Source organism: Anser anser (assembly GCF_964211835.1).
Source record: "Anser anser genome assembly, chromosome: 1".
In the NCBI taxonomy this organism is placed as follows: Eukaryota; Metazoa; Chordata; class Aves; order Anseriformes; family Anatidae; genus Anser; species Anser anser.
In genome coordinates this window covers 77323587-77347275 of record NC_139720.1, presented here as the reverse complement: position 1 = coordinate 77347275, position 23689 = coordinate 77323587, and the positions used below count along the sequence as shown (strand labels likewise).

Sequence of the window (23689 nt, the reverse complement as noted above, 5' to 3'; positions counted from 1 at the left end):
ATGGTGACCGTTACATTCATCCTCACTGTCTCTGCCCCTCTGTGACCACTAAATCCTCCATATGATTGAAGAGCTTCTGTAAAATCATGAAGAGCAATGGAGGCATCCCTCAAGATTCTGTAGTTTTATAGTCAGGATTTCCCTTGCAGTGTGAGCAATACAAAACTGAATCTTTCAGGCAATAGATTGTGAATTTCCCATATTCTCCGACAGCCTTTATTTTGCAAACTGTCTGTAGAGTTCATCATTCATTGTCATTTGACAAGTCTGACGTAAGATTATACCAGATTTTTCTAACAAGAATTTGTCTAAGTGAAAACATGTATCAGCTACCCTTTCTTTCTGCCCCTTATGAACACTCACATTAAAGTTTCTGCATTTATTTTTGATACATGTAGAGGTTTAGGGTACACCCACTGCATTTGCAGAACATTCAGCAAGTAGCTGAAACATTACAAGAGTTCCTGATTCAAACAGTAACCCTGGCAATAGTATCAACAGCTCATATTTCTATTAGAGTTGCACTTACTCATATTTTTGTGTTTTCTAACATAAAAGGAATAGAAATCAAGTTCATCACAATTTCCCTAAGCCTGTCTATTCACAGGAAACTGCTCCTGAAACCAAAGTTCGCAAGTTACTTGACCGTGACAAGGTAGAGTAACTAAAAACTTGGCCAATTTTAAATGACATTATTAAAATTGAATTGTTCAAAAAAATCTGGACTTCTGCAATTTATCACATAGTTTATATGAGTAAAATGATTTATCTACCTATAACAAAGTTCATCGTTCTGTCCAAAATAGCTCTTGTTATCCATGGAATTTATCTCATGCAGAACCCTAAAACCTCAATGAAAGAAATATTTGGACGATAATTTAAGAGGGGACTAGTGCAGCTAATTCACCTTCAACTGTTCACCTGTTAACCTTACTACTAAAGGCAGTAAAACAATTTCAAATTTAAAACTTTGCTTTGTAAAGGGAAGTCAACACAAAGTTAATCAGAGAGCAGTAAAACAGTAGATCTTATAACGGGAAAAGATACAGAAAATTTTATGTTGAGAGTCATAAAATAAAATGACAAACCATTACTATTCATCTCTGTAATAACTGCCTTTGTGCCACTGCCATTATTTTTTTATTTTATTTTTTAGCATAACTCAAGGCTGAACCTGACTCACTGGTAAATACTAGGATTGAAAACAGATGCATATTTTTAGTGTCAGTTATACAAGTGTTTACAGTTCATTGAATTCTTCAAATCACAATGGGAAAAGTTGTATTTTACATAAATACAAACACACATATACACCAACTTTAAATTAACATGCTAAAAATAATCTGAATACATATTTTACATAAAAATTTGTGGAAATGTCAACTATGATTTTTTCTTCCACAGCAATTCCTTTTCCATACAATAAACATTAAAGAACATTTTCTTTACTTTTTTTTTTCCTTTTAACACATTAGTAATTGTAATAAAGACTTCATAGAAAGAAACAGAGTTTCTGCAAAGGAAAAATTTCAAAGTTAATGGGAGATTTAGTTCTAAATTTGGCAAAGCATTTAGGTATGTTAATTTAAGCACTTAAATAAAACCCAGTATAAACAGATTCAAAGGTTATGATGGCATAATTCCAAATGCTGCTTAATTACTTATCTCAAAATTGAACACATGCTTAAATGCTTTTGTTAGTTAGTGTTAGTATTAGTTGGCTTTACAGTAACTAAACTTTTCAAAATATAGGAAAATGTTTGGTAGTTATTTTACACCCAACTTCTCCATCATATGCTAAAACTCTTCCTTCCTAGAGAAGTGTCTCATGAAAAGCTAGCCCACAACTGCAATATCATATAGAAGATAGAGGAAATGTAAATAACTGCACAACTGACAGAACAAATTTTTTGGAAGTCTGAATTACATATCCACAAATCATAAAAAAATCACCATTCCCTGAAAATATTTGTATTATGAAATAAAGATACATCATTCCTTTTGGACAAGTGTAATGATTTAGAGTAGATTTACAAGACACTACTTTTTCTAGTATTCCTTCCATTGCACTTAACTGGCTTTTAAAATAATCATGAATACAATCACGGATACTAGCACTTAATCAGAATGGAATCTTAAATTAGAGGGAAACATCCTTTTAACTCTACAGTGGTGTACAATTTGAAAGGCAGCCATCCATTGAGATACAGGCTTACTGAGGGGGGAATGGAGAAGATGAAAAGCGGGGAAGAATGACTGCGGTGTTATTTAAGTAGTTCCTTATTTCCACTTCTGCTGCTCTCATTTTCCCCCTGTATCCTGTCCTGCTGAATTCACATCTTCCATTTGCTTTCTTGCAGAGTTCACTTTTTCTAACAACAGGAATATGTGTTCTGCAAACTCCCGGACAGCTCCACAACCACCATGGCTTTTACAAATGTAACCAGCAGCCTTCTGAGCAACTGCACAAGCATCAGCAGGCACACCACTCATGCCAGCTTTCTTCAAGCATTCCACATCAGACTCTTCATTTCCTATTGAGAAAAAATGAGAGATATAAAAATACCACAAAGGGAAAAAACTGAGCAAAATCATCATTTTTCCACATACTTATTAATAGTTTTTAGAATTTCTATTCTTGCCACAATTTTCATCTGAGAAGCTCAACAGCACTTTGCATATGTATTCTTAGAAAATCCCAGTGACATGTAAACACTGACCATACTTTATACATAATATTCAGGCAAAAGAATGGTACTATTAAGATGAGTGAAATTATTTGAGCAGCTGAGTAAGCATTTGCAGGACCTACGTTACCACTGAAAAGTAATTTTGTACAAGATTACATAGCTTTCAGTTTTAATTCTGGCTGATTTTTGTTTCTATTTCAGAATATATAACTCTACAATATTAATCTGAAATGAACCAGAATCAATTCAAAAGCGTGAACCGCAACTGTTTACTTGTTCAATATCAAAAGATTTTCTAAATCACATTACAAAAATAGCTAAAACATTACTTACCAAAGTAGACACTCATTCATCATTGCATTTAATATTTAGATTGTACCCTAACAGGACTTCAAATATGTATTTGCTTTTGGTGATTTTGTATTGTAATTTGTACTCTAATCCCACTATGGTTAGTGTATTAGCAACGGGCAAAGTGATTTTGAAGATGAGCAGTGCTACGAAGTTTGCATGCGTATGCTACATGAAATTTTACTACCAAAAAAAGAAAAAAAAAAAAGAAAAAAGAAACTGACCTAAGTAAGCAACTTCTTTCCAGCCCAAGCCAATGCATTTTTGCCAGTCTTCCAGGACTTGTAATTTATTTGTTGCATTAACTTCTGCTACACATCCCAGCTGCATGGCTGGCAGGGTTTTTGAACAATCTCTTTCAGAGATGAGTCGAACCTATTAAATCAAGTTAGAATAAATTCTATACACAAGGAAAAAAAGCCATTTAAGTTGATTTACAAAAAGAGAGTAGATGTTTCAGATGTAAGCTTTCTCAGATATCAGAAGAGTGTTGCATGACTGGTTTCTTTGTTCAGAACTCAGAGTGGAAGTAATTTGTGTCCAAAAACACATTACAATCTTGAAATACAAGTTGCTTTGGGAAAGTGAAACAAACTGTAGGCTTCCTTGAGCTTCACAAAACACAAGTTTACATTTATCTTTTTAAAAGCAACATGTACCAAATAAAAATACTGCAAATCACGGTACAGTGCCACGCTCACTATCTAATGCAGTAACATCTAAGCTAAGCCAAAGCAGGGAATAAAAGAATTTCCAAGGAAAGTTTCTGCAGTTTTTGTAGAAGTAGAATATTTTTAAGTATTTTTCCTGATCCCTCTGCCTAATAACGTTACCACATTAGTTACAGTAGGACTTCAGAGTGTCAAGAGACCACTAAACAGACAGAAGTGGCATGGTACATTAATCTCTGGAAGTTCATTCCAAATTTTAAATTTAGAAATGATGTACAATGTACGCTAAAACCAGATTACTGCAGCAGGATTTTTAAAGATCTCAGACACAGCTACTCCATGTTTTCTGCCCAAGTTGTGGGCAAGATTATCTTTGTTGTTGTTAATTGCTGTTAAATGCTAACAAGTATTTGGTATTAAGCACAGAATGAATGGGAACAGTGCACAAAGCAAGAGTACACCAGAACCACGCACTAGAAATACAGCAAGTGCGGCACAAAGCCCAAGAGGTTTTTAATAATAAATTCCAAGTCATATAAGTATGAGAATGGGCACCCAGAGGCAACAAAACAATTACAAGCTTCCTCCCTTCTGCCTCACAGAAAACGAAGCTGAGGAAGTTTTGAAAAAACACCTACTCCATTTCACTGCCCCAAGGCAGCACCAGCTGCACCTAAATATATCAAGAATGTCTTGCCTAACCTGTTACAACAACAACAGAAAACCTACAACAGACTCCAAAATGAATCTGCAACAAACTACTCAGGGTTTAACTACCTTTGTCTTATCCATGCCCATCTCTATCTGCAACAGGACTTGGATAAGGCTCTCTGAATGAAGTCCAAATCTGTACTTAGTTCTTACCCCAAGACTTAGTTCTTACCCCAAGAAATTCTTCTAGCTACTTCAAAAGCAACAGCACAAAGAGAAAATAACAGGAAGGCTAATTTTACATAATGCAAGCAAATATTCTGTTCAGCAGAATTTAGTAATAATAATTCAGGAAAGCATCCATATTACAGTCTGTGTTATTTAAGTTTTTTCATTTGAATTCTTACAACTTAGGAGCACATAAGTTACAGTTAAAGCAACTATGTGGACAAAAGTGATTGGGGTTTAATTTCCCCTCTGCCACAAAAATGGCTCATCTAGGATGAGCCAAGTAATTTGCCTGGGTATCCTTCTTAGATAGCTAAGAGATAACAACATATCCCTGCTTGGTAAAGCTTTTGCAAAAACATACATTTTATACAGCAGAGACATTTCACAATAAACAAGAAACTGACTGCTAGCTAATGTGTATGTAGACTAAAGAGCACACAATATGACTGGTGCTAGCAAAACACCATACAAATTTCTTTCCACATTTTTCCAGGAAAAAAAGAGAAAGATGCCATAGCTGATATGAATGAGATGGATCAGTTTATCAAAACACATTTATTTTACTCTACAGAATCCGAAAAGTGTTTGCCCCAACCCTGAACCAGTGTATCATGCTGCTCGATCACATCATAAATAAAGCATCATGCTTTAGAACAACACTTACCTCGATTCCCCTTTTCTTTAGCAGATTGATACCAACAATATCTCTATAATCGTAGGAGACCATTTCCTTCTGATCTTCTGTGACATAAATGCGACCATTTGTCAGGCATCCATCAATACTGCAAACCAATAGCTTCACTTCCTTTAATGGTTCCTTGCCGAAATACCCAAAGCTAGACAAAGAAGTTATCTTTTTAGATGGAAGTTTTTGCACACTCTGAAAACAAACATTTCAAATACAATTGTGACCTTCACACAGACGAATTAGCTTTGAAATTCCTTTTTTCCCTAACGTCTTTTCTCATTACCTTCACTCTCCAAATAGATTCTCCTTCAATGAAAAAAAATAAAGCCATCCAAGACAGCTCAGTTATGTCACCCACTTAAAAATTAGGATGGCATTCATTTCCCTAGCACAAAAGCTTAAGTTGTATTAACACTTATGGTGGAAAAAAATAAAATGGAGTAAAGGATGAAAAAGGTACAGTAAACACATTCCATTCACAGCTGCTATTTATTTGTAGAGATACAGAATAGCTGCAAAGAAAAGGCAGCAGGCAAGATGTAATCAACTCATGCCTTCTACTTGGAGCACTCTTAGTCATGTGAATTAGTAAGCATGATCTAGACTGCGGAAACCTAAGACAACTCAGCTAAAAAGGCCAGAAATGACACTAACACATTGCTATGGTATAGCGAGGCTTACAATCTCCCTTTTCCCAGGCTGAACTTAAGTGAACTAGCAAACAAGAAACACATACAAACAGCACAAAGGTAATTCAGATGATTTCAAGAAAGAAAGAAAAAATGATGGATGGAAATAAAATTATTCAATTATATTTGATTTTGATTAATTTCTGAAATTGTAAGTTAAAAAAAACTACTTTATAAATTCACATGATCATTCTTTGAAATAATGACCGATATTACAGAAAGGAAGGAACCAGACTTGCTTTTACCTCAGTACTCTTTGCTCTGCAATAGGCCAGTCAATGTCTATATCAATATCCACACTATGCTCAGCACGCATTTCATAGTAGGCCATTTTACCACCCTAGATAAAATAGAACCCATTACAATTTTCTGCTTGGGTTAATAAAGCTACAAAACTCTACAATTTAGTATCATGTAATGAAAGTTGGTTACATGGAAGTCACGCTGACTAGCTCAGATGCTAGTGAGCCATCAACAACAGTATTTTGTCAGTTACACAGAACCAAGCATTTGAAACTTTATATAAGCCACAGTTAGTATCTTCCTTGCACAACTAGAGGAAGTGTGCAATAAAGACAGTATTCATTAGGTCATACTGATTCAATAGGTCTTTTAATGCAGTAAAGCAGTAATACCTTAGCACTGAATCAATACATGTATGTTTATTTTTTGCTTTCTGTCTACGCAAAGACTTCACCTCAACTGGAAAAACATCCACCAAAACCCAGTGTAATTTAAAAAAACCTAAAAGCCCTGATCCTCAGAGAGTTAGTGGCCTACTTTCAAAAAATGTGTAATTCAGCACAACTGTACAACTTCACATCAATGCCTGTAAGTTCTCACAGCACTATCCAGCACTGCATGTGTCTATCCAAAGCATAGAGAACTAAAGCTATTACCTCTAGATTAGTAATGTATCTGCAAAAGAGCTAAGAATCTAGTATTCTGACATAACTAGTATGGTATTCATATCACAAAAGTGGAAATATCTACATTAGGCTTTTTTCCAGTTCTGATGACAAATATTGGAAATTATCTGTAAGATGGCAAACTTATCTTGCATGAGAAAGTTAAGAGACTATTTTTATAGACAAAATTAAAGCTGAAGTAAATATATTTGCTCTGTATTACTACACAAGGACACAAACATCAGGAAAGGGAAAAAGACTGTTTAAACTACAGCACAAAATAGGCATAAGGCAAAAGGTCTAAAGTTGCCAAGAATGCAAGCTTACAGATTATATGAGAAGCCTGTGGCACTGCAGGTCAGTTTTACACCCTCAGTAACACTAAACTGAACTATAAGGTATGCACTTACATAGCAGTAAATTTACGTGAAACTCAGGATTTTAGGCTTATAAGTATATACTGTTCAATATTATTTGTACAAATTTGTTTTGAAGGAGGCTGTAACTGGTACTGCCCTAACTACAACCAGCTCTCTTAAGTTACAAATGATATGCTAACTGTCCTGAAGTCAAAGTGCTGTTAGTAGATACTGATGGCATCAGAAACTGAAATACATCATTGAATTCAAAACACTCCGTGACAAGAGTAAAAGATGCATTTTTTTTTAAACAGCCGTAAAAAAAAAAAAAAAAAAAAAGCACTAACCTGCAAGTAGCCCTTCTCAATCAAATGCCTCTTTGCAAAATAAAATGATCCATTTTCATACAGCTCCCCAGGCCAATCTTGCCTCCGGTACCGTTTTGCTGGATTCAGGTTTTGGGGCTCTGTCATTTTATTTTCTGTTAACAGACAGAAATGCCAAAATAAGTTTTCCAGAATCCCTGTTCAAAATCACATAATAACTTCCTGTAAAACAGCTTTCTGTTGAAAAATTAAGGTTCATTCACCATCTTCTTTCATTATTATCTCTAATTGTTTAGCTTTATAAAGAATCACTGAATTGCTTACTCTTTTTTGGAACTGTGGGTAACAAAGTGGAGAACCGTCCTGCATTTCTAGCAGAGGAAAAGAAAGTTCTACTTTCCAACATAAAAAAAATATATATTAAAAAAATCCTGAGATGTCATTATCTCCCAAACTGATTTCTAAAAGTAGTAAGGGGATATTCTTCTAGAGTGTCCTTGCTAGTGTGAAGAAAATACCATATCCCTTCCATAATCTATCTCCTAGTACACAATAGGAAGGGGTTTAGATTGCAGTGAGGCTAAACACAAAAAAACATTCAGCTACATACACCTAAAAACCAAAATGCCCTAAAAGAACGGAGAGCTGAGAGGACCGTCTTGAAATATGAAAGGTGAAAAACGAACATAGAAGAAATTTTGCCTGTGGAAATATCTCGGTACTTCCCCAAAATACTTCCTATTTAGAGATATACATAATATTAACAATTCTTATATGGTTTAATCAGTGTCCACAAATAAACAGAACAGTGCCTTTGAACAAGCAAGATCCCGTAAGATCTCATACCGTTAGCAGAAACTGAACCAGCGACCAGAGACTTCTGTTTTTAAGCCACCCCAATTCACATGCACAAAGCAGCTAAAATTCATCAGGTCTCACTATCCCATGAAGAAGTTATAGGGTATTCTCAAAAACCGAAAACATCCTGAAACTTTCATATATATAAACTTAGTGTTTAATAAATACAATACAACTTTGTGCTCAATGAAGTAAACATTCCTAAGCACGGGAAGACATCTGTCTCTTTCAGGGTACATTAATATTAAACCTCAATGCTGAAAGAACAACTGAAATACACAGGAAGAGGTACAAAAATCTTCTAATGCATTCAGGATTTTAAATTAGTCTGAGAACAGCACAATACTAAACTGGATTCTACTCAGGCAAATTGGTGTTACCTGAAACAGTGTTTCTGAAAGGCAAGCTGCTTTTACCCTTAAGTTGTGAATGTTTTCAAAATTTTTAGCTTGTTCTCCTCATATGTATGCCTTGCAGTTGAGTAATTCTTTATCTTTTGCTACATTAAAAGACTTCAGGTGTCATTTTGCACTAAAGAGCAATTTGCTCTTTTAGGTAGGCCTCGAGGCTTTTTTATTGGAACAGTTTGAGGATAGATGTTATTTACAGAGGTCGATACAGGTTATCAAATACCTATGGAGAAGTGGTGGCACACCTGCATTTCAAAGCCACATGGTACATCCAAATTAGATTTAGATTTTCAGATGTCCATCTAGCATCTCAAGACATGAAGTGGACTTTCACCTAGTCATCTAAAATACAAACCACAGAATCCTATACTTCCATCCATGATTTTGATATTCCTCTTACATATTATCAATAAATTTTCCTCCTCTTATGAGGAAAAAGGAATATGTTCATGTCATGTGTTTATTCTAAACAAAGGCCTAATTTTTATTCCAACTTACCTCCAGTATCAACATTCATCTACTTCACATTCTCTTTTACAGTATGACACTTTGTAAACTCACTAAAAATTACATCTGAAACATTTTAGATCTCAACAGAATAATGTTAATATCTGAGTAACATTTGTTTTTAGAAAATAAAAATAATGATGTGACAGTATCTGAACTAACCATTTTGTGCAAAAAAGGGAAGGAAACATTTCTACTTTAATCACAGAAATAAAAGCAATGTGGGGAATAGTTCTTAGTACAAGCACAGAAGGTACTTATCTAGCTATGATAACATATAAGCTTTGTAAGTAAAGGTCAGTCCTGAGTCATCTTGGAAAGAGGAATAATTTCTCTAGGAAAAATAGTTGTATTTTTCTGTATGAGCTACTTGAGTTCAGTCCTTAAGAATCAAAGGCAGTTTGCAATCTCACTTGAGTCAGCTGACAATTTGGCAAGCTGAAAACAACCCTAAGCCTCCAAGCTACCAGGTTGCCATCCAGTCTTGACTAAGATTTAGCTCACATTATTTGCTACTTATTAGCTATTACACGGTAAGACTAAACAATTCCCTAGTTAAGACAGGACCTCAGTGTCATGTCCACAAAACATCAATACCCACCAAGCAGACGTTAACATGTAAAGTTTGGGGAAGTTATTTTTTGAGCCTTGACATGATAATAGTATTTTCATTTTCAGCATCTTAAGATTGGCTGAGCAATGATCAGTAATATTAAAACAGCACTACTTAAAAGGAATCTTAAGCGATCTTAAACCTTTCAAAGAAGCCAGCCTACGTCTCTAAAGGCCCTTCCAGATATAAACGTCATGGGTACAAACATTAAACATTTGAATAAATAAAACTTTGATTAATTTTAACTTTAACCAGAAACAGATAAATATTACCTCCTTTTTTTACCTCGCTCCACCTAAATTGATGCCGTCTTACAACAGAGAAGACAGAATCAAAGCCCTCTTTCTGGATCAGATCTGCCACTTTTATAAGATCACTGGGATGTAAACAGGGAGATGTTGCTTGAATATTTCCTACAATATCGACCTCTAAAGAAAAATAAAGAAACATTTATGAAACAATGAGTATTTTAATACATACAACCCCAAAGTGTGGTATGAGTGGATGCCACAAAAGGAGAATCCTTCCAGCTTTAACTCACTATAGGATTTACTTATTTTTCTAAACACTAGTGCATCATCCTTACGGGGCTACAACATAAAAGCTCAGCGTGTTTCATTACTGATTTACCCTGATGATGATTAAGAAACTCTCTGATAGCTTCTAGAGAAGTAGAGGAGTCTTGAGATACTTCAGGGCTTCGACGATGAACTTGGGCGCCAAACTGCTTTGCAACCTTCTCGATTTCATCGTGGTCTGTAGAAACCCACACACTGTTGGCAGACAGTGACAGAAATGAATGATTACATACAAAACAACACCCAGCACTGTCCACTTGTCTGCTGTAATCTGCTAACCTGAACAACTCCCTGTACTATACCTGGCAATGAAAGGAACTAGTTCTTTTATTTGTGTGGTAAAACTACTTGTCAGTCCAACAAAGCACTTTCAACAACAGGGATAAAACACACACACATTCATTAGATTGTAAAATCTCAAGCCTGGGTTGCAATTCAATTTAATTCTATAGGGTGCCTGATCTACCACAGAATCACAGAGAATAGTGCAACAGATCACCAAAGACAGCTACGGGAACGGTTCTTGTATTCCTTTACTCGGGCTTTTGCTTTCTGCAAATATTCTCGTACATTAAATCTCATTCATCATCATGTTTGTGTTCAGCCTGCCATCTCCTCTGACACACAAAGCAGATGAAACCAGGGACTTCCAAAGCTAAATTCATAAGTCTTAGTATCTTAAGCTAACAGCCTGAACCCTCCAGGTGAAAGCTGTAATAGATTCACATCCTCTGTGGCTCCTAGAAAATGAAAAATGTGGAACATACATGACCATTAAGTTGTATTTGTTGGTAGACAAACCTGTGAATGCAAATGATGAGGATTAGCATGCATTTATTAGCAAAAGCATACTTAATGGTCTTTGAACCTATGTACCAATTTTATACTACTTGTGCTTCAAGCCTCTCTGCTGTGGGGTTGGAATGTACTGTTTGTTAGGAGAGGGATAAAAATCACATCCTTTGTGTCTACTGGAAGCATTTTTTTCAAGGGAACTTGCAAATGGCTCCAGCAATTCCCTAAACTTCTTGCTGGGACATGGGTCTTGCTACCAAGGGTGCCCCCCATTGCCCTTCTCCTCAGGCAAGATGCAGCACCAGCCAGCCAGAAGAAACCTCCAGGGGCGGTGGGGGCTGCACAGCTGGGACGAGTGGGTACAAACTGTGCTGATTGAGGTCTCTCTCTAAATCAGAGATCAACAACAAACCCAGCAGGCAACTTTTTTTTCTTCTCCTGCTTGCCTATTCTGTATAGCTTCTATACTCCACATAAAGACAGTGGGCAATATGTATAAATGATGTGTTGATGCCATGACAATTTACCCTGCTTCCTCTAGTCTAATTCAAAATTGGATTTCTTTGGAGAAGGTGGTTACCCAGCCAGAAAAGAATTATGGGTTTGATAAAGAAATTACTTGAGGATGGCTGACTAGCACCTTGTTGGCCAGACTGGGTGATCAAAATGGTCCCATTTAGCCTTAAAACACAATAAAATGTGAACATTACTACATGCTACCTGCTCTCACATTTATTTTGATGACCTTTTTCTTCTTTGAGGCACTGATGCCAGACAACAGTTCATCCCCCAGACTGCTTTCATATCTTTACTGTATCATCTGTAAGAACTTGTAATGCGGATCACTTCCATATGGCACCACTCCTGATCTGTCAGTCACACACTTTCATGATGCATATGTAATCACAGAATCATAGAATCGTAGAAACCACATATGTAGGTATCTTAAGCAACATAAAATTCAAAGTTGTAGCTAGAAAAAAATCTACTGCCAGCATGCCACAATGTTAGGCATGCTAAAAGATCATTGTATTATGACTAGTTTGAATGATGTATTCAAAATCACTGCAGAGTTCAGAAACAAGGCTAACAATAAGTAAAAATGCCACTCAGTTAGACAAATAGCTTATTCTGCAAGCATTTTAAAATCTATCGGTTAGGCTCCATACAACCCCAGGGAAAGAACTGTTCGAGTCACAACCATGTGTGTTGTGGCACTGAAAACTTTCAATACTAGCAAGGCAAGACTGTTGTGCATCAGAGATAATAAACATTTACAAAAGGAAGGACAAAGTCCGAGTATTATGTGAAGGTAAACACTGCCTAAATACTGTATGGTGGCTGCTGCCATCATTATGACAAAAAAGCATGGGAGATGCAGAAACAAAAATGAAAAAAACCTTTATTCTCTCAGCAATAATGGCATTCTCAGTGCACTGCACATAGCAAGTGGTGCTTTAGTTAAATTTTTCCACTCAAAGACATCATGAGATCATCAGAATCTGTGTATGACAGTGACAGCAACGTCAAGTCACACCCATGTAAATGAATGCGGAAGACGTATTTTCCGTAAACTGCTTCAGGATGGCTAGTTTAAACATACTCTACCCATTTGACTAACAGTGTTTTGCTGTGTAATGTGTACACTGTCAGCACAGCTGCTTCAAAGGGGACTGGAAAACCCATCACACTTCCATCTAACACACCTGTTATGCCTCACTCCTGTCAGGAAAATTCAAGTAGAAAAGAGGAGGTCACTCAAACCCTCATATTCATAACAGGTCGTTAAACAATATGGATTCACCTGCATGAAGTTATTATCAATGATCTAGGTCTGAAATGTTTTAACTGTTTCTTTATTAAAAATAAAGCCACAGATGCTTACTGTACTTTTCAGAACATGGTAAGATTTTATGGGATAATACTACAGTAGCTATGGGATACAGAAGATTCGTGCATACTTCCAGCTCTGAATCTAGTCAGGCTACATTTGTACACTTTACTATAAAACCTGAGATTCAAGTCCCTGCTGTTAACATAACACACAGCAGGTTTGTACCAGGAAGTTGCACCTAAGTGTGCTATGTACCAAGAGTATCCTAACCATGCACTAGTTTTGATTACAGTTACTAGTATGTGTGAGGAAAATTCTCACGTTTCTTCTGGTAGAATGGAAGAAATTTGCAATGCCCATGTTCTTAGCACAACTGACCTGTTTGTTTCTATGTGACTAATCGTTGCTGCCAAAGTTTCACACACTTTGCCACAAGGTGAGCTCCTGCTTCTGAGCACACAATTATTTCCTTCTCTTTGGCAATTCTGGGGCTTTCTCTGCCTCCACGGTTCTGGGGACTTGGAGAGGCTAACAAAAGCACGCTCCCTCAGCCTTACACAGCGCAAGCAGGGGGATGATTTTATTGCTGTCTTCACACACATAGCAGGAAGGCACAAGGAAAACTGAGCAACATTTTTTGGGCACGCGCAGCGCTAGGACACCCTGCAGGACCACAAACACCACTTGAGATGTCGCAGTTCTGTCACCACGAGAGCAACCAGCCTCGGGAACGGATGCCCTGCCGGGCTGCAGGCCCCCACCCCTGACACCCTTCCTGCTCCCGGCTCCCCAACCCCCCCAGCCCCACGCTGGGTCCCGAGGGCACAGCACCCCGTGGGTACCGACCCTGCCTTCGGGAAACGGCCCCCGCGCCGCAGGTAACGGCCCCAGCCCACCCTCACACACCCGGGGGAGGGGTGCGGAGTGCGCATGCGCACCTGTGGAAGACGCCGGCGTCCAGCGCGGCGCGCAGCACCCACCCGACGAGCGGCACGCCCGCCAGCAGCTTGATGTTCTTCAGCGGGATCCCCTTGCTGCCGCCACGCGCCAGCACCAGCGCGGCCAGGTGGGCGCGCGGCCGCACCTCGCCCGCCTCCATGCCGGGCGCCCTTCCCGCTACCGCGCGTGCATGATGGGAAGTGTAGTCCTGCTCCGCGCCTGCGTGTGCGGGAGGGGGGCGGCCGTTGGGCGAGGACGTGAGGGAGGCTGGGAGGTGGTATGGAGGGTGGGATAGGGCGTGGTGAACCGCGCAGGGGCGTCTTGTCTCAATGTATGAAATGTAGCCAGTTTTCTCTGTTCAGTATTTCCTGCACGTAAAAAAAAAAAAAAAAAGGGAAACCAACAACAAAAAGAAAACAGCCAGATGAAGGTGTGGCTGGGTTCCTCGTCAGCACGCAGGACGTGGCTTTCAGCTGTTGAGCCCCGCTGCCCTCGCAGCCTGGAGCTGAGCACGCCCTGTAGCCCGTGGCAGGAGTGCCGCGTGGACCCCAGCTGGCTGGATTCAGTAGTTTTCCGTCAGCTGCAAGGGTAAATCCTCAAAACTTTCACGTCCTTCCCGTGGGGAGAGCGCCGGCAGAGGGCAGAGTAATCACACCGGAGCCTTTTCACATGAGAACATAAACTACTCCTCGCTTCTGTTTTCCACCTGCTAAAAACCACGTTAAGCATGAAAACGCACCCCGAGTTCTAAGAACTCACCTATAGAAACCGGATGGATAAAATAAAGTGATGCACTACCAATGCTATAAGGCCGCAGAGGAAATTGCTTTTTAATACAATCTGGAAAATAGGAAGTAGAGGCTTTTGAGCAGCATTATAAAGTCAGTCCTGGAGACTCGCGTTCTCAGTCCATCACGGGAACGTGTCCCACATTTTGCTGGAGTTGTCCCCAGGTTATCTGAGATGTGTCGCAGAGCAGATGGAGCTTGTCTACCGCTGCCAGGGGAAACACTCCCAGTTATATTCAGCTCTAGGAAAACATTAAAAAAGAATAATCACTGGGGTTTTGTTCTTTCTGAAGAGGACATCTGTTCAAAGAAACACAGCAAAGAGATCATATGCTATATTAAATCTCTTTCTGAGCTTCTTAGATAGCTGCTACAATAATCAAAATGCATACACGTTAAGTAGGAATAGGTTGAAAAGATTTGTCTTTTGGTTCATCCCATTGTGAAAATTGAATGATTTAACAACGAAGATATTTGAACTTCATAATTCAGTTTGGTACTTTCTCATAGTCCAGGGATATCCTAAACAGGGAGCTGATTTGGGTTCACCTTTTATTTACAAAGAAAATAAATGACATTAGAAGATCTAGCACACATCATAGATTTTCTAGATGGGGTGCATCTAGTAAGAATTTTTATTACAGGTCTGTACATAATTAAAACCTGTTTGCATTTTTTCCCTTCACACCAAAAGCATGTCTTTTACTCATGGGGCTGGAATGGTCCTCAAGTTGATATCTTAAATACCGTTGTCCTTCATCATAGACATGTACCTAACCCAGTCTTTTAGACTATCAGTACTCCAGGCAATCTTGAGAAACATAGGATAGCAAAGCTTTTCCTAATCTTTACTGAATCTTCCTTTCTGCAATGTTAGCCCATTAATTCCTGTCTTATCTAGAACAGATATTCAGAACGGTTTTGTTTCCTATCTTTCTAGCAGGCATATGCATATTTGAAAATAGGCACCATCTCAATTCTTAGACTTTTCCTTTTTAGGAGCAAGTTACCTTCACCTAGTTCAAATCTTCAGGCTTCTGAACATCCCCATTATTCTCCTCAAGAATGCTTATAATGTAGGACTCAAAATTAAACAGAACACTGCAAGTGAGAGAAGCAAAAGTACCAGTACCTCATGTACCTTGAAGGTTGTATTCCCATTTGTACATCTCTAGTTTTCCTTTTCTTGCACAATATTGACGTAATTCAGCCAGTGATTCACTTTGGCCTAAGTTTTGCTCCTGCAAGAGCTGATACATAGCCAGATGCTTCCAAGCTGTGTCTTTGCATCTGGCAATACCTGCCCAAATGCAGTATCTTGCATTTGTTCCTACAGCAACCAGTTCTGTCCCCACCTTAAAATATTTTCATGTAAACCATGTTCCCCTAGTTTATGTGAAAGGCATGTACGACATTGTCATGACATTTAACTAAAGATATCCATCCTCCTGTAGCCACAAGCCTAGTTTTGTAGATTTAATTTATAATTATTTGACTTGTTCCAATTAAGCTATTATTGATTGTTAGACTAATGGTCCAAATGCATCTATATCAACATTTTTGTTCAAAACAAGAGTACACTTCTGAACTGAATCTCAAAGCACAAACTATTACTGTGTCACACTACTTGCTAAAGCAGACGTGGATAGTTTCCAGGCTATTCCTTTCCCCCCCATTTTTAACATATGTGGCATTTTATGCTTTATGAGCTTGATAACACTGAGATTTCGTCAGACAGCTGATTTAGTATCCAGAGAAGAAACTCTGAGGTAGTCTGAGTATATATTACTAACCTAAATACATTTTGACTTGTTTCTTCTGTATTTGTACTGGCATCTTGCTCCTGAAGGGACTGTGTGGGTTATAGCACTCTGAGATAAGAACATTTGCTATTCTAATAATAGAGCAGTGGAGAACAAAACAAAGAATACAATGCTATGCTTTCTGTTTCTTTGGAGCATGTACTCTGTTTTATGTAATCATGAAATGTCCTGCAGGCACAGGTTTCCCAGAATGGAGGAAAGGGTTTCAGCTCTCCCATTACTGCTAGCTAGTGCAGCACATATTCCCACATCACATGATGTGGTTATGGTCTTGTGACTGTACAGCCTGCCCACCCCTACTCCTATCATGTCCAACTATCCTTGAACAATGAGCCCCGAACTGGCTCATTTCAAGGAAATACTGATAAGCTAGCAAAAGTAGGGGGAATAAATCTATTTTAAAAGCATGTTCCATGTCATGCTATTCCATTGGGGATAATAAAATCTGCAAATTTCCTTTCTGGCCATAGTTCAGTTGCTATAAACTATCACACTGTAGTTTTGCTCAAGAAAGAAGTCCGTTCATTCATGTCTGTGCAAGAGCAGGGAGACAAATGAACAAAATTGAAGGTATTAGGTAGATCTGTGCCGAGCTGTTACTGTGATCACTGTTCAAAGGTTATGGTCTACTAACAGGCAGTACGTTGTGGACCTTAGCACAATGGCTATTAATCTCTTGGGTGTTTAGGGCAATACTTTGTTATGCAGTATGTAACTGTTAAAAACAACGTGTGTCAAGCATGGCTGAACAAGAAACCTCATCCTAATGAGTGCCGGGGTCTGCATTCAAACTAACATCCTCTGAACGGCCAGTTGTGACATCTACCTTGCCCTCCATCTTCTGAATTGCCAGTCATGAGTCTGTTCACAGTGATTGCAACACTGTTCTTAGTCTGTAAGATGGGAAAAGTGTCTAACAGTGGTTCTCTGAAGCTTACATAGGAGCTTCGTGAGTCAGAGCCTTTGTGGTATGTTGGTGAAAGCCTGACTCCTTAATAACAATGGTAAGACTGCCATTGACCTAACTGGGGCCAGGAGTAAATTTGTGTGCATGAAGTGTAGTTCTGTTTATGTCAGTAGGGCCCCAAAATGATCCGTGCAGGTGGCTCCAATTGCAGGCTCCTATTTTTTCTGGGACATACCTAACTTAATGAGTACTACAGAAACAGATCACAAACACTCAATGAAAGCATGTATTGGAAATCTCTGACAGAGATTTGGGGAGATTCTGCTACATCTGGGTCATCTGGAAGTTACTCTTTCTTTGCCTTTCTCAGGTACAGGAAAGCTGAGAGGCTCAGATCTTGCCTTCCCTGCACTGAACTGTGGATACCTCCAGTGGAGTCTGTGGAGTCAATCACTAATGCTAGGGTCAAAACACTGCAAAGGAAGTAAGAAATGGGCCACAGGATGACGAGCAAATCCCCTGTTCTTGCTATTGGAAGTTTCATGAAAGTTTTGGGCTGTCCATACATAAGAGCTAGATAAATAACTATTAACATGTGTTTATTAAAAAAGCCAACTCTCAGGGGTCTAAGAGTTCTCTAAGTCACCTCTGAAAAGCAGACTGAAAGGAATACAATTGCTCGGAGCTTACACTTGACTTGGTGTATTACTTAGACTTTCTGAAGAGAAAACGGAGCAAATTACTCTGCTGCAGCATACTGAAATGCACTGTGTTTAATTAAATACTGGCTAGGTGGATTAGGTTCCCTATGGCCATCTGATGTACACAGAAGAAATCAGAGAGACCTGAAATGTGTATAATTAACAGTAATTTCAAAATGCTTAAGTGAAGTCTTCATTGTTATTGCTTTGACTTTTTCATTATCGTTGCTATGACTATTACATTATTTGACAAATGGTGTTGATGCTACCTGCCTGCCTATGAATATTAATTATTGTAATAACAACACTAATTTATATTTAATTTTTACTTTAAGAGAACCCAAACCATTTTGCAAATCAAATCTTTTATGTTGCAGATGTTTGTACTTACACTTATTTTTCAGTTTTGTGACTTAGATTCACCCTGCCTAAATCCGGGCCTCTAACTGAGGCAATAAACTAGCAGGCTGCATACCTCAGATATATACCTTCTTTGTATGGCCAAAAAAAAACCACCATAATTTCAAGTATCCTTCAAAAGGTATCTTTAAAGAATGCTCGAAAGCACCTAAACTTTGAATTGCTCTCTACAAAGGGTACATCAGAAGGTTGCCTCAGCTGGAAAATGAGTTTTAGTGATGCTCATTATCCCATGATACTTAGCTTTTTCAGATGCCAGGTTAGTGTGTCCTGATTGTATAGGCGAGATTAAGCTCATGGCCAGATGTGCAGGCAGAAAGAAATTTTCCTCTAATTGAGACTTGTAAAGATCTTTGTTAAATTGGTTCGTTGATGTTGTTTTTATTTTATTTTATTTTATTTTGTTTTGTTTTGTTTTGTTTTGTTTTGTTTTGTTTTGTTTTGTTTTATTTTATCTTATTTTATTTTATTTTATTTTATTTTATTTTATTTTATTTTATTTTATTTTATTTTATTTTATTTTATTCTGTAGTATAGTTTAGTTATGGCCCTCCCTAAACTCTTCAAACGTAAAGACTTAAATGTCCTTTAAAGTACACAAATGGTATTTTTTCCTATTGTTGGTGACTTTCACTCTTTTCACTCTAACTCTTGTGTCTTGTTACAATGTCAGAAAATGTCATGGTTTGGCATTTTGAGACTTTTTGAACTAAGCAACTATCACATGCATGCCCAGGTGATTCTTTCTAGCCTATTGTTCTTACAACTCTATCACCTAGCCTGTGGAAGGGTAGCTGAAAAGGATTGAAAATCCTGCATGGTTTTCCTTTGTAGCCTGAAATTGTGAAGAAATGGTGAGGGAGATGGAGATCTTTAATCAAAAGGAGAAATTGAGAGGAGGCATGGCGGTAGGCCTGAAATAAGTAAAAGACTGCTGCAAGGAAAAAGAAAAATTCTTTGCCACGTTAGCATATTTAGGATGAGAAGTTATAAGCTTGAGGTATATCACTGGTCATTCAGGCTAATTATAAGAAATCATAATTGGAAGGAAAATTACAGTCTAATACATTGCTTAGGGAGGATGTTGGACTTGTTGGTCTTAGAGGTCTTTTCCAACCTAAATGATTCTAATTCTATGATTCTGTGATGTCACGTCTCCCTCATTGGCAGCCAACACTGACACAGTGTTAGGATTTGCTCTAGGCACAGTTGCCATTGCTTTGGATTACAATGGATGACTTAAATATTCACTTAATGATCTAACAAATATTATATGTCAAATCATAGAATCATAGAATGGCTTGGGTTGGAAGGGACCTTAAAGATCAAGTTCCAGCCCCCCTTCCATGGTCAGGAACACCACGCACTATAGACCAGGTTGCTCAGGGCCCCATCTAATCTGGTCTTGAACACCTCCAGGGATGGGGCATCCACAGCATCTCTGGGCAACCTGTGCCAGTGCCTCACCACCCTCTGAGTGAAAAATTTCCTCGTAACCTCTAATCTAAATCTCCCCTCTTTTACTTCAAAACCATTCCCCCTTGTCCTGTCATTATCTACCCAAGCAGAGTCCTTCTCCATCCCTTTTATAAGACCCCTTTAAGTATTGAAAGGTTGCAATGAGGTCACCCCAGAGCCTTCTCTTCTGTAGGCAGCTCTCTCAGCCTTTCTTCATAGGAGAGGTACTCCAGCCCCTTGATCATCTTTGTGGCCCTCCTCTGGACTCACTCTAACAGCCCCACTCCTTCTGGTGCTGGGGGCCCCAGGCCTGGACGCAGTACTCCAGGTGGGGCCTCACAAGGGCAGAGTAGAGGGGGACAATCTGCACTCTTTGAATGGTCTCTTTAGTTCCCTTCCAGCCCCCTTTCTTTTTATTTTATAAAAATTATAACTTGCAATGAAGGCAATCTAACCAAGAAAACGGGAAGAGAAGAACCTCACACCTTCTATTATCTAGAAGTCTCAGAGAAGATTGCCATAGAGAGGAACTGAAAGACATGAGGGAATCAAGGGACATGGGAATACAAGTAAAAGCTGTTGTAAGAAAATTCAGCATAACAAAATTCAATGCAAGCTCTTGGAAAAAATGAAAATTTTATATTTGCTTACAAAATCTCTATGTAAGTATTTTCTCCGGGGACAGCAACAGGGCTCGAGGGAATGGCATGGAGCTGTGACAGGGGACGGTCAGGCTGGGTGTTAAGGAAAGGTTCTGCACCCAGAGGGTGGTCGGGCACTAGACAGGCTCCCCAGGGCAGTGGTCACAGCACCAAGCCTGCCAGAATTCAAAAAGCATTTGGACAACGCTCTCAGACATAGGGTCTAGTTTTGGGTGGTCCTCTGTGGAGCCAGGAGTTGGAATCCATGATCCTTGTGGGTCCCTACCAACTTCGGAGATTCTGTGCTTCTATATAAATTGATGTTATGCACTATCTTTCCCTCAGAGATTTCACTCACAAGCACTCTTAAGGACCACTTGTGTGCAACACAGCCAACAAGGGACACTGGCTGTCAAATATTCATCATTTCTCTGATTGACAATAGTGAGCTTGTTTTTTGACAGATCTTTCATATCCTTTAGGAACCAGTACTTGTTATAGGGTGGTCTTTTGTTTCAGGACTTTTCTTACTCTAGTCTCCATAAATCTTAGGCAAAGTTGCTGCTTTTGCACATTTTTTCTTGTTTGTTTGAAATGTACCTCTCTTTTTCTGATGGGCCAACAGGAAAAGGAATGCTATATGTCATATCATGGAACCTTGTTGCCATCTTCCTGTTGTTAGAAGGCAGCATCTTCTGCTGCCAAGTTATCTGTGCTGAGTCCTTATCAGAGTGCAGGCCTTTTGGGCTTGACCTAAACATCACATTACTCAATTTTACTGCTGAGAACACTGTTCTGGGAGCAGTGTCCAGGGAATTGTGTTCTTCATTATCAGTACAGTCTATTCCTTTACTCCTTCCTCTGCTGTCTCATCTGGTGCTCTCACAAACATATGTTTCCATTCATACTGTGTTCATAACACTCTTAAAATTTTTTTGTTACAAATCTCTCCGACTTTAGCAGCCCACTCACTCATTTTATCTGTGCGCTGGGTCATTAAACAGTTTATCTGCCTGAGTCCATAAACATCCTCAATCTACAGCCTCTGTTTGCCTACAATACATGTCAAAACTATTTATGAAATACATGTTTATTTTACACATTAACAAATTCTTCCACTTGAAACACAGGAATGTGTGTATATTTCCTCCTTCTTGTCTGACACTGACCATCCCTGACTGCCGCTAATGTTTTTGGTCTACCAAGTGCAGTGCTTTTGCGTATTCCTTCTCAGCAGAGGAGAAATCCATTATTTGAAACCGTGATCGATAATCTGAACATAGCTTGCTTTATTTGTATCTAGTCTTGAGCAACTTATACTTTCCTCTATCTAACAGAGTAGATTTAATTATAGATTCTTATAGCTCATACTCTGCTATGTCTCCTGAAACTGCTCCTGTCATAGAGCCTGTCACGACCCTGTGTAACCCAATTGAGAACGCAAAGCAGCAGTCGCATCTGGTGGGAACAGTGCCATCTAGTGACATTATTATAACAGCATTAACACCATGCCGTGTAGAAGCAAGTAAAACCAGCTGAGAAAATCATCATCAGAGATGGAATAAGAACTCTGCTAGATTACCCTTCTTACTCTAAGAATGATGCTGATACATGTCCATGGAGAACTTAATAAAATCACCAGCTGTTTTTACTGTAGATATATTTCCAGGCAGGCATCTATGATTATTACACAAGAAATAGCTTCTGTAGATGCCATTATTCTACTACGGTATTCAGTTCCTAATTACTGTATTTTATATTTGTTTTATGGTCAGGTTGAGTTGGATTTCCTATTTTTTACATACCAAAACTTTCAGGTACAGACCAGATGGTGGTTTTCCTTTAATGAAATGAATCACTTATACACGCATGTTGCTCTTCTTCCTTTCAATGTAAACACCCTCCCTGTATCTAGGCCTCAAGCTGGATGGGAAACGAGTACAGTAGAGTGTTGTTGTTTGGACTGGTTCCTATTTTCAACCTCATTGCTGGCTGATGACCCACAGAGCAAGCATAGATAGAAAAGATAGATATCTAGATTTTCTATCTATCTAGATTTTCTAGATAGAAAGCACATGTGAAGTCCAAACATCATTTTGCGGGGTCAGATAAATAGTCCTCTTAATAATTTTCTATGAGCATGTGAATCACAGAAGAGTGTACAAAAGATCAGGCAGAGATCCGGGTCTTCTGATACTACCTTTGTAATTCATGCTGTTAGGAAATCTACTTCCCACTCCCCATCACTTACACAACAGCCGATAGAGTCAGAAAGTTATTTCTCCCGTACCCCTGTGTTTAGCTGTCTTCTCAGACCGAAAGATACTTTGTGTCATGTTTCTGTAGGGTCACTTGCCTCAGCGCAGCTGCTGAGAGTATTACAGTGCTCAGGTCTGCACGTACAATCTTCCTGTTTCACTACAATGGAAATTTTTGAAAGATGGTTCTCACACTGCAACTGATCAGTTAGTGAGTAGTCATTTTGGACAACCCACACCAGAGCATGAGACACATCTCATGCGTAATTGCTGCTGGGAAGTCAAGTCATTGAGTATGTGTTTGCAGAAGCTAACATAAAGCCATATAACATTTGGGATAGTTTTTACTTTTTCACAACCCTCTCCCCTCCCCCAAAATGTACTGTGCTGATTATGGATTAAAGAATCATTTTAACTTGATAATAAAGACATAGCACATTCAAACATCTGCAATATAATGTGATTTTATGGATTTTTTAAAAATAGTTTCAGTCATGCAATTTTCATCGATTTTACCCTGATTTTACAGATAGCTGAAGTGACTGGTATGGCCAAGAGGTGACTAGAGTGACCAGGTACCTTAGGTGACTCATGT

At 38.7% G+C, this 23689-nt stretch overlaps 1 protein-coding gene across 1 annotated transcript; it reads right to left on the bottom strand.

The window, feature by feature from the left end:
- Positions 1 to 1104: 1104 nt before the first annotated feature.
- CMAS (cytidine monophosphate N-acetylneuraminic acid synthetase) lies at positions 1105 to 14354 on the bottom strand. The gene is given in 9 exon segments (XM_083829639.1): positions 1105 to 2306; positions 2308 to 2534; positions 3266 to 3416; positions 5259 to 5430; positions 6217 to 6311; positions 7586 to 7719; positions 10225 to 10380; positions 10583 to 10725; positions 14098 to 14354. Coding segments are annotated over 9 exon segments (1281 nt in total). The 5' UTR covers positions 14259 to 14354; the 3' UTR covers positions 1105 to 2264.
- Positions 14355 to 23689: the final 9335 nt, after the last annotated feature.